This window comes from Pseudochaenichthys georgianus, chromosome 22, assembly GCF_902827115.2.
Source record: "Pseudochaenichthys georgianus chromosome 22, fPseGeo1.2, whole genome shotgun sequence".
NCBI lineage: Eukaryota > Metazoa > Chordata > Actinopteri > Perciformes > Channichthyidae > Pseudochaenichthys > Pseudochaenichthys georgianus.
In genome coordinates this window covers 12,173,624-12,186,369 of record NC_047524.1, presented here as the reverse complement: position 1 = coordinate 12,186,369, position 12,746 = coordinate 12,173,624, and the positions used below count along the sequence as shown (strand labels likewise).

Genomic DNA, 12,746 nt, shown 5'->3' with positions numbered 1-12,746 from the left:
GAACTGAAACATGTTGGTTCTATGTAATTAGACAGAAGCATTGCAGAGTGCCTGTTGTTTGGGAAACACGAGGTTTGAATTTAGATGCAGTTTGCCATTAAAGAAAACAAGTACAGTAAACACATATATAAGAAAAAGGGCATTGCAAGTGTTTATTGCAACTTCTCAAGACGGCTCCCAGGCAACTCCTCCACCTTTCTTTTCTTCATATAAGAGACCACAAACCCTCCGTAACTCAATTTCATATACTCGTAACTCTCAAAATAGATTGTCCACATTATCTTTACAGCCACATCAAGAAACTTAAATAACCTAGTCTACTCTGCAACAATGGTATTGTTTTCTATTAAAAATATGCATTAGGTAGAGATTGGGCATTTTGAAATAGCTGCTAATGGACTTTGCTGTAATGAGAGCACTTACACACCAATGCGTAATGCATTAGTCCGGTCACCTCTAGGAAATTAAGACATGTTTCATTTCACCTGCTGTGACCCGACATCTCATGAATATTATTAAGAAGCAGCTATTCTGGATTTCCTGTGAGAATTGGGAAACAGAATAAGGCCAGTTAGTAGTTCATGCAGTTCTTAAGAACTTATTCACTTGTCAAAATGAAACTTTGCTGAACAGCAGTCATTGAGTTTACAAGTGACAATTTGCAGAGGAATGGTAAAGGCTAAACTAGTTAAACAGTGGCAGAGAAGCTGTGTCAAACATTAGCCAAATAAGCTACGGGTGACTCCAAAGCCAGTAAGGCTGTAGATCATCACCTATGGTGACTTGCAATATATTCTCTGTGAATTCAAGTTTTCATCAGGATGATAAAGATTGTGTTATTTCATCTTTCAAAGGAACATAAGCTCACTTCAGCACATGCTACAACATCACATTATATAATATATATATAATATAAGTATAACATATGTACCTTAAAAGAATGAGGGGAAGCGTATTATAAGGAACTGATCTACTGATTTGCTGCTTGGATGTTGACCTACCTGGCTTCTTATCGAATGACCAACACTCTGACCGACACGCTGAAGAAGGGTCAGTGTGTGTGTTGGTGTGTGTGTTTCATTTTACTTTAGACCAAACTGCCTCTGCTTACAGACAGACAGACGTTCTCTGCCTCCTTTGCCCATCTGGAGCAAAGGCTCAGAAGTTGCGACAGTGTTGATGATGACTTTAATAAATGTGTGTGCCTGATGCCCTCGTGCTCCCCCTTTCCTCCATTGCGTTTCTTTGTGGCTTGACCTTTGACCCGGTCATTTGACCTTCCCAGTGTTGACGGCTCCATGGTCGTCCAGCTGTGAAATAGACTGTGTGTGTGTGTGCACATCTGTGCTCTCCTGCCACATCCTGGAGAAGCTCTGGGCTCTTTGAAAGAAAACGCCTGACAGACACATTTGTTTGTTTCCTCCTAGCGTGGGTTCCCACGTGGTTTCCTCTTATCGTTGGCCTATTTGCTCACACTTAAATCTGAACTGTGAAAATCTTTCTATCACTGCTCTTCCATTCTTTTCCCCCCCATATTCCTTGCCCCCTCTGCAGAAGGACAGAGGAACTGCATTCTGGTATGGACTGACACATTTTCTAGTTAACCACAATATAATTACTTGAGTATACATACAATATGTTAAACCAACTGGGTAAAGGATCATTCAGCAGCATAAGCTTTTTTCTTTTTTTTCTTGTTAGAGATTAATAATAACGTTTGACGAGACCTCATTAAATAATATTATAAACCCACGGTTGGTTAATTAGACTGAGAGGAATCATTACGATTATTGTTAAATCTTTACTAAATCTTCACATGTGGCTGATGCAGAAACAGATTGATGCTATAAACAGAATATCTCCTTTTAAAGGGCACTTCCAACAACTTTGTGGATACAAGGCCCGCTCATGCTAAGCTACTGTGCCTCGATATCGTGTCCCTCCATTTCTCCGCACATCTTTCTTTCTATTTGAACTCTTCGGGTCCCCAGTACAGCACACACAGGGCCCCCTTTTCGTTTCCTCCCATCCCTCTCTTTCCCTCCTTCCTCTATCTCTCTCTTTCCCCCCTGCTAGGATCCCCACAGCTGCGCGGACCAGGTGCGTTCCGCCCCGACACACACACGCACACTGACACACATATACACACATATATACGGACACACACACACACACACACACACACACACACACACACACACACACACACACACACACACACACACACACACACACACACACACACACACACACACACACACACACACACACACACACACACACACACACACACACACACACACACACACACACACACACACACACGCAGCAGGAAATGCCTAATACCAGTTTTAGAATGATACCACTATGCCAGCTTGACAGGAGGCTGCAGGATCTGTCACCAGAGAAGGAAACGGAGAGAAAGTGAGACAGAGAGTAGTAACTCGCAGCTGATAGGATAAAAAGTTACAAATGAAACAGTTACTTTTGTTATCTGGACGGTATGTTCTAGTTCTGAGTTGAAAGTTGATTAAACTGGCTCCTAAAAACATCTACATATGGCCTACTTCACTCTCCATGGAGGTCCATTTCCAGCTCTGGATATCAACACACTCAATCTCTCCTCTCATGGCCAAAATATATCCAACTACACCTCTCTCCAGGGATCCTCAAATAAAAGGGACCTCTGTCTGTGTGAGAGTGTGTGTGTGACTGTGCACGCATGTGTGACATTATGTGTGGGTGGATGCACATGTGTTTTTATAAAAAAAGTACCAGTTATTTTGGTCTGTGGCTCACCACAGCTAACACTCTCCCCTGTCTTGTACTCATCTCACACGGCCCCGAAAAAAGACGGGGGAAAGAGTTTGACAGACGGAGACGAGGGTGAGTAAGACGCAGATACGTAAAAGTAGAGGAGACGAAGAGGAGGATGAAGAAGTACTTGTCATCAGAGGTTATGGCAATTATTAAGTTTAATGTAATGAGTCAGAAGACATCTGTACCAGTCACAGAGCGCTTCATTCATGTTTCTTCTAAAACACACCGTCTCTTAAACATCTCTCAAAATGAACTTTTCTGAAGTTTAGAAGTACTTCTAGTTTTTCCACATACAACTATAACAATGAAATCATATGTAAAAAAGTATCTTGTGTACTGAATACAAGACAAAAAGAGTAGTAAGTTGTTTAATTCAATCATATTCACTAATACCCTTCATACTTAAATGGAAATGCATTTCTTTATTTTAAAACTTTAAAGTATTTTATGGAATTTGTTCAAAAATCACCCCAAACTGTTTGGAGCGAATCCTGTTCTGTAATTTGCCAAAAACTCTAATTTCCTTCAATAACAGCAATCCACTTTGAACTGGCACCACTGTAATGTAATAGTCTGTCACAGTGTTTTGGTGCTAGCACGTGCAGTTCCCCATCATTATGGAGCGTGAAGCAGATGTACTGTATCCTGCCTCCAGCAGCACTCGCATATGTAGAACACAAAGACATCACAGTATCACCAACCAGTTTGATATCTCAATATTTGATCATTTGCGCTGGCTATGGTGTACACATTTGAACAGATGAGCTGACAATGTTATCTTAATGACAAATGTGTGTTTAGTTTAATTCAATCTGTTGACTTTATGTTGATCTGTTAAGCAAAGTATCAGTTTGCTATTCGCAGAAATTACATCACTGATAAAACTAAACACATTCAAATTGGCTCTTGTTTGTTATAAGTTAATAGGGTTACATGACGTGCACACAATGATGTGCCTTTTCTAGACCACAACTTTTTATTATTAATATTATTGTTCAAGATTGTTTTCTAATTTTACTAAGCATCATTTCTTTAAACAGAAAGTATTTACCTTACTAGCGTTAATAGAAATAGAAGTCAGGAAGCTGAAAGCAAAAGGAAGTTGAGCTAAACACGTATTGTAGTGGTACTTTTGTGAAGGACAAGCATGTCAGAGGTCAACCTGAATCGACTACAAAGGTGCACCAGATGAAAATGAAAATTGTGATGGAAACTTACGAGAGGCCACCAATACACATGAATGCAAGTACACACAGGATTGCACACGCTGCTTACACCTCAGTGTGGCCACACTCTCACCTCAAACCTTTCCATTCACTGACTGTCAGGCCAGTGTTTCCACCAGCGGATGTTTTTCGAGGCCAGTGTTTCTTTGAAAAGAAACGAAGGGCCCCAGCCAGGCAGGAGAAACCTACTTCAGCTATTTTAGACTGCGTCTTCTGTAGGAAACCTGAAGTTCTACGTTTCAAGAGCTTTCAAGCTGCACCGCTGAACTCTTTTTGTTCTTAGCCAAAGTTTTTCTGTTTGATCGTGATGATTGATCCGGCAACACAGTGCAAGGTTTAAAATGTTTTCTATTGTTATTCCGAAATGCTTAAGAGAGAGCCAGAGCACCGGCATAATGCAGCTCAGACTTAAATATTGTTACATATAAATGAGTAAATCAGTTCAAAGTAAGTAGGTAAAAGGTTCATTTACTATGCAACACACACACACACACACACACACACACACACACACACACACACACACACACACACACACACACACACACACACACACACACACACACACACACACACACACACACACACACACACACACACACACACACACACACACACACACACACACACACACACACACACCATGTATACATCACTTCAGGGGACATTACATTGACTTACATGCATTTCCTGGAGACTTATCCTAACCTTAACCATAACCAACACATGCCTAACCCTAACCCTTAACCTAAACCTAACCAAGTCTTCACCCTAAAATGAATGATTCCCCTTATGGGGACCTCAAATGTGTCCACATAAGGGAGGCGAGTCCCCACATGTGACTGTGTAAATGTAGGTCCCCACAAGTATAGTAATGCTAGGCCACACACACCCCCCCCCCCACACACACAGTGGGTGTTTGGGAGCAGCTGCATGGAGAAGCATCAGCTTCCTCCTGGTGCAGCCAGCATTTTTCCTCCCTTTTATTTCTGTCTCCCTCAATTTAGTCATTTTTCTTCACATCTCTAACACGGATATACAGTATCTTCAATCAGAGACTGACAATACCACCATCATGCACCGTCTTACCCAGAGACCAAACACACCATGATTCAATCTGCACAGTTAGCAGAATTAAGCTATTGTACATTTAAAAGTGTGTGTATGAGTGCGTGTCCTGTTTCTGTCCTCATTCCTCGTAATGCTGACACACTTCATGCACATCAGCATCTGATCGCCCAAGTGTTGCACAACACTCTCCTGTTGCTGCTCTAATCGAGGGCTTTCTGGTTGCGATAAAACTCAACTCCACACTCGCACCTGTCAGACGTGAGGCTCACATGACTCAAGGTGCAGATGGACAGCAGATAAACCCCGAAACTGTACATAAGAAAGAGATGCTCTGGAAATATCAGAGTTGCATCAGAGCCTCAGCTGTAAACTGTCAATCTGTTGATGTTGTTGCACAATCATCTGTCGAGGCTTGATCATGAAAACAAGATGATCGACAGGATACACGGCATCTGTCCCTGAATAAGCAAATGATCCATTTAGTTGAATCAAGGCCAGAGGAATCTTCCTGTAACAGAAGTCTGACAGGTGCGGTAGCATCTTCATGTTTCATTATCCTTTCCAGTTTTCTATTCTAACATCCTAATACTACCCCCCTGTCCCATTGCATCCTCTTATGTCTACTATCCTTTAACACCTTTCCTCAACCCCTTTCTGTCAGCAGCACACCCTCAGTTAGCATTACTGTGCTAGAGACACTAAGCAGTTATTTCTGTGTTTCCTGTGTGTCATGTGGTGGTAGCTGGAGCTAGCTAGCATGGCTGACAACACACAGGCTCCCAGGTGCAGAGTGTCAGTGTGGGCTGTCAGCCAGAAAGCCAGTGGGCCAGTTAGCAAGCCAACTAGGCCCTCCACCCACCCACCCACTCCACTTAACCCATTGCTATTCCCAGTGGAAAGGAAGAACAGGTTTGTGACATTTTCTTCATGGGAAAGAACACACTCCTTTGTGAGTGTTAGCTAGTGTGAGCTTGCCATTTGCTTTCTTTGCATTTTAAAGGAGGGTATCGCTGTACCAAACTAACCTGTTTGAGGATAAAGTAGGTATTAATGTGTCATCAACCTGGTTATGTAAAGATCTAATGTCATTGGAGTTTCTCCCACAGAGTTCAGGGGTCACGCTGCGGGGACGGAGGAGACCTCGAGTGAGAGCGGCATGCGGGGGCACCAGGGCTCGCCCCCAGGCTGCAGATGCACCGTCCCAGACAAGGCTGCACTTCTCTGGGCAGCACAGAGACACTGCTGTGCTCCGGTTCCTGGAGCCCTGATGCTCTGATAGAGAGGAACCAGAGGGAGGGGAAGGGGAGAGCAAGTGAGGGGATGCAAACATCTGGCATCTGCAACAAAAAAAAACCTGCACACAACTCTCATATCATCACGAGAAAAATGTAGAGGCCATGTAGAACAAGCGAGCTCCGTTTCCCCCTCTGCTATCACACATGCAACAGAAGATACACACACCCACACACATCTAACTGTGTGCGTACTACCTCTATCTAGAAAAGTAATTATGTGAGGAACAAGACAAGAAGTCACAACCATTCTCCAGCTGGTAGAACAGCACCAGAATACACCACTCTGCTATTGTTCTATTTATATAGCTCACCAAACAATGCCGTCCGTGTTGGTGTCTAAAGAAACTAATTATTTAGCAGTAAAGCAGCTAAAGGGGAAATGGTATAAAACAATGCTATTATAATGATGTATGCATACACAGTGCTGTACATACATACAATAAGATCTATTAAGGCCGTCAAGGGGAAGATAAATGAAAAGCTGTGAAAGGAGGACACAATACAGAGCGCATCAGAGTGCAAGACATTTGTGTGGGTGCACGTCTCTGCAAGGTGTCTTTTTGGTGTGTTTGTTTTTTTGCGTGGGCGCTGTCTTTTGCATTAGGCGGCAGTACAGGACGGAGTGAGAGGTAGTGGTTGGGACGTGTGTTTGTATGTGTGCATGTGTGGGTAAGAGTGCAGAGACCTTCTGATAAACAGCCCAGCACCTCTCTTTTCATTTCAGCCCACTCTTCCACACGCTTTTCTCAAACCCGATTATTTTCTTCGGATGGTTTAGGAAGGATTTCTCTTTTGAGTTCTAACGCGGATATAATTAGACAAGAAGGAAAATGCATTATTCTAAGGGTGGAATAAGATGTTACATGCATGTTCACAGTGGTGTACATGTGCCCGTGAGCTGCCTCCTTTCTTCAGGGTGAGATAGGCCAGTGAGAGGCATAGCGGTATGCTCTTTGTGGCCAGCTGTGGGGCCATTAAAGGCCCATCTGCAGACAATAGGCTCTGTCTGAAGGGCATACACAGCCTGGTTCCTGTCCTGCCCAGCCTCACTGTGTTTGTGTATGGATGCGTATATGAGAGTACCATGCATTTCCATGCCCCATTTTAACCTATAACAAAGGAATACACAGAAAACATACACTTACTCATGCAACTACTTCTTAAAGTCCTTTTATGTGTCTGCACTAAACATGGTCCTTTTCCACAGAACATCTCTCCCTAGATATAATGGATTTAACGCCTTCTCTGTAATGCAGCAGAAATCAACAGAACGTCTTGTTAACATTATTTCAGATGGCAGAAAAAAATCTAAGCTTTTTAAGCCATCCTCTCTTTAAAGCCGAGGAAATGAAGATCACTTTATTAAAAGGTTATCTCCTCTCGCACACTCGACAAAACAAAATAGTATAGGCGGGAGCTGGAAAACTGGCCCGACCACATACCACTCAACGCGGTTCGATCAAGCAAGCCACAGCTTCACACAGCTTCACACAGCTTCACACACACACACACACACACACACACACACACACACACACACACACACACACACACACACACACACACACACACACACACACACACACACACACACACACCACACACACCCACACACACACACACACACACACACACACACACACACACACACACACACACACACACACACACACACACACACACACACACACACACACACACACACACACACACACACACACACACACACACACACACACACACACACACACACACGGCTGCTGCTGCATGCAGACACATGCAAAAAAATATCTGTCCCAATACTAAAATAGGCCCTGAGAGGTTACACCTGCACCTGTGCCCTGGTCCACACCTACACACAGGTGTCAGGATGTGACACATACACACAGACAGAGAAAGAAAGATAGCAGAGAGGGAGGGGGAAAAACGAGAGCGGGGTGAATCACACTGCTGCGGTCGACCAAAAAGCTTTTTCTATCATCTCAGTATTTTGGTCTTAACGATGAGTAGGACTTAATTTTTTTAAATAGACTGATAATACAAATAACTCCACACAGTAATAACTTGTTCCTCTCTGATGTGTAATCATATAATAGGACTTTTTCTGGGTTTTCTGGAAGTTGAGTGAAGCAAAGTGTGTAACATATAGCATACATTAGTGCTACTAGTGTCTCATTCTGCAATCCAGAATGAGTGATTTCCAAATGTGCATCTGTGTGTCACACTGAGTCATACCCATGTGTCCCTCGTAGGTAGGGTCCCTTCTCAAACAAGGCAGAAAAGGGGCAGAAATAAACGAAACAGTGGTTTATATTTAAATATATATAGCCGCAGGGGCAGACACATGCACACATGAAAACAAGAACGCAAACGAGCATGTGCATGATAAGATGTACTTTATTTATATCAAATCAAGTTTTATTTATATAGCACATTTATAAACGATTTTTGGTCGAGCCAAAGTGCTGTACATATGTATATATAAGTGAGACAAGCAGTGTTCAGTCTGTCTTGGTCAATGCAGACTTGTTTCTAACAGGTTTTCAAAGTAATATAAAAAACAGTGTGTTAAAAATGATATGCTGGTTTGCCTTTTAGAAAACTGATTGCATTAGACGGTATATTCAAGAAATCTGACAGTAAAGTCTAAACATGTTCATAGTGTTCAAGCTTTAAGATGGATGTAAACATAATAGGTTGCTGGATAATAAAACCGCTGAGGTAGGTTTATTTTCTTCCAATGAACCAACTTTGGAAGAGAAAGTGTTGGTTTCGTGGTTTCTCAGATAAGTAAAACACTGATGGGGCTTTACTGTGTTCTTTGAGGAACATTGCCACCTTGTGGAAGCTGACTGTTGCTGCAGTCAAACATGACTGCCATAGCTGCATTGCTACTTCAAGTGTATTTCCCTTTTTTCATTTACCTTCATATAGTCCTTATACACATTCCTATAATTCATCCTTCCCGGCTCCGATGGGGCAGGACACTCCGGTGCCTTTGAGGCCACAGTAGCCTTTCGGTACCCTTTTCAGGTACTGCTGGTGATGGTCCTCAGCGTAGTAAAACTGCTGCCCCTCCAGAATCTCTGTGGTGATGGGCCCGTAGCCTTTTTTATCCAGCTCCTAGAGACAAAAAACAAACAAAACCCACAACAGTTAATGCAAAACTAAAGAAGGAAAAAAAAAAAAGTGCAGAATGCATTTCAAATAAACTATAACTAAGGTTGTTCATCCGATGAGATACATAACTACTTGAAATACAGCAGTGCTTTTAAAGGTTAAAATCCCTCAGATAGACATCTATGTGATAAAAACATTCCTGGTATTTCCTCGTATGCTTCATGTGTTCTCTGGGAAGTTTCCATCACCACACCGCTGACATACATTGAGCATTACTTTCTCCGTATCTACCTCAAAATGAACATAACTCTTTAAATGGTTGTTTTATTCTGCAGTGTAGTGAATGTGAACTTTCAATAGCTCTCACAAATACAGTAAAGAGTTGTTGCCCCTCAGCTAGAAAGCAGGGTGATTGAGTGACAGAAGGAAGGACATATTTTTCTTTCAGTATTTCAACTTGCGTCTAAGCCCCTCTCTGTGGGACAAAGCATCAAAGAGTATCCGCTCTCTTTGAGAACTCCTTAAGACACTTTCATACTTACACTTTTCTAAACACCTCGAGGAAAGGGCTTCAAACGCACTAGAAAGAGCAACCTCGTTCACATAGACACACACGCACACTTTAAACACTTCTGACAGACATATCAAATACCTGAGAGTGGTTTTCTCCATCTAATAACACAAGCACTCAGTCCTCTTTAGATCAGTGCACCTGAGAGATTACAAAACAACAAGTATGAGATGTACCGGGAGTGTCTGAGGACAACAAGTAGGTTGCATGTAGCGTGCAGCGCCTCAGAACTGTGTGCAGCAGCGAGGCGCTCTGCTCTATGGGGGCGTCGATTGGCAAGGTTCAGCAAGCATCATGAAACAGGAGCTGAATATATCCAACCCGGGTTCAACCGGTTCTTATTAGCTGCTGTATACACCACTCGCTGTCTATTATGCTGTCATGGATACTGTTGGAGAAATTCAGGCATTCTCCATTCTGCTTGAATGCACAATATGTTATTTTCCGCCACTAGGGGTCTCTCAATTAAAACGTTAACAAAAGTATGAGTTTGATGCATGGGTCCACCAAATTCATCATTGTAGTCATCTTCTTTAAGGACTTCCGTCACTGGTCATTGTTTATTTTTTTTACCGGGAGCCAAAACTGAAGAAAAAAAATGGGATAAAGCATTTTCAAATGAATAATTAAAGTTCCTAAAATGCTGCAAGGATGACAATGGGTGTCTGGAGGTGGTTCAAGCGATGTTTTCCTAGGTAGTTTGATTTAAAACATAACATGCACAGTTAAGTAACTGTGAGGCAAAAATAATCCACAGCGGTATCCTCCTCTCCAAAAAAAAAAAAAGGCTTGTCAGATATTTCCTAAAAAGGGAGTCTCTGTACGCAACTACATACAATGGAAACAGGTGACTGTCTTGTTAAAGGTGTTCTTCTTTCCCCAAGTGACCAAGGAAAACATGAATGAAGTTTTAAAGAAAAATACATAGGCCTGACAATCCTGAAGAAAAATGATTAGAAATAATTGGATCAAAACAAGCCTCAAAAAGCATTTTTACGAAGACTAGAGCATATCCATTACATGACTTCCATACTGAAGAAACCATTCAGTGACACTTGTGTGTAAGCTTCTGCATTTGTTTATGATTTTTCCTTAATTGTTTAGCTCACACGAGACAATTGATTAAATGGTGAACTCTTCCATTTTTTAGATCTTAACTGTTAAACAACCAGTGAAGATTATTACAATTATTTAGATTATAAATCAAACTTCAGGTCATTTTAATTGGATTGGAGGAGTTATTTATTCTAGTAACTAGTGAGACATCCCCATCATGAGTTTCTCATTTGAGAAGCTGAAAAAACAGAAGCTTTGCTCTTTGCTTAAAAATAATATCTAATCGATAAATCCATCCTTGCATTAGTAGACCATTCATTTAGAAATACACTACTAACCTTTTACTCATTTATATTTGCAAGATAAATAATACAGATTTGCTGTTTCTCGCTCTGAGTTCAAACCAAATAAACCATAAGCATGCTACGCAGGGGCATCCCATCTTTTACTGATGCTTAACAGACAAACCAAATAAATGATATGTACAGAAAAAGCTTTGCATCTAAGAAGACGTCAAATAAGGATTGCCACAAGTATATAGGAGGGAATAATGCCAGGTAAGGGCAGCTTGGTAGTGTATAATTCTGTCCACATGGAGGCAGTGTGGCACTAGATGTGTGTGTCTGTGTGTGTGTGAGGAGATGCAGTGGAGTCAGTAAATCAAAGCTGTGTGCCCCACAGAGAGGCTGAGGCAGCGGCTGACCTCTACGTCCTCAGAGCTGCCGCTACAATGTGAGGGCTCTAAACTCCCCGCAGGAAAGAACCAACATCCACAAACCAAACTGCAGCCAGAACACAAGCACGGAAATGTTTACCTTTTAAAATACACACTTTGTGCAGTCTGACACAGAAGAACCCATGTTTTATTGCCCATATACAACACCATTGTAGTAAACCAGTCGACACAAGCAAGGCAGTTTTGTACGTGATGGCCTAATTAACCAGTCATCATCACCTAACCACTGTACAGCCTCTAGGGCAGAGGACGTTTCGTGTGAGGAGAACACAATGTCCAAGGAAAAGGTCTGCTTTTCATACACCCCCACACCCCTTTCTCGTTCTCCATCCAGCCCTGTACAGCAGTCACAACACGGCGGCCATTTTAGATCTATAAATCAGAATGCATAGCGTCACGCCACTGTGTATAACCTTATGTGGCTTCACTCTCCCTCTCTCACACTGCAGCAGAGGAATGGATGGAAGGATGTTCAGTGTAGAATACAGCAAAGATGGAGGAGAGAAAACCGAGATGTCCTTAAGTTAAGCATTTCGATTGCCGCTGACGTATAAATGATGGCTACATAGAGGGGGAGAAATGTGTTCATGTGTTTTTGTATGTGTGTGAGTGTGCATGAGGATGGAAAAAGAGGATCATGAATACAGAACACGTTAGGTATAGTTAGGGTGTGTTTGTGTGCGAAATTGTACGGTGGGGACACAAATCAAGTCACAGAGCCACATTATTGGAACTCACATCCAATTTGATGACAACAAATGGGTCCAAACGAGGTGAACCGTAAAATGTTGGGGTTGGTTTTTGGTATGTTAGGGTTAGGCTTGTATGCTTATGGTTGAATCGCAAGGGAA

The 12,746-nt window shown here is 42.1% G+C and overlaps 1 protein-coding gene across 1 annotated transcript in view; it reads right to left on the bottom strand.

Annotated features, from left to right (window-relative positions):
• Positions 1-8,869: 8,869 nt before the first annotated feature.
• The window catches only part of msrab (methionine sulfoxide reductase Ab), a 31,144-nt gene continuing 27,267 nt past the window's right edge, over positions 8,870-12,746 (bottom strand). Inside the window, 1 exon segment of the mRNA XM_034111987.1 lies at positions 8,870-9,535. Coding sequence (XP_033967878.1) covers positions 9,362-9,535 — 174 coding nt within the window. The 3' untranslated portion in view covers positions 8,870-9,361.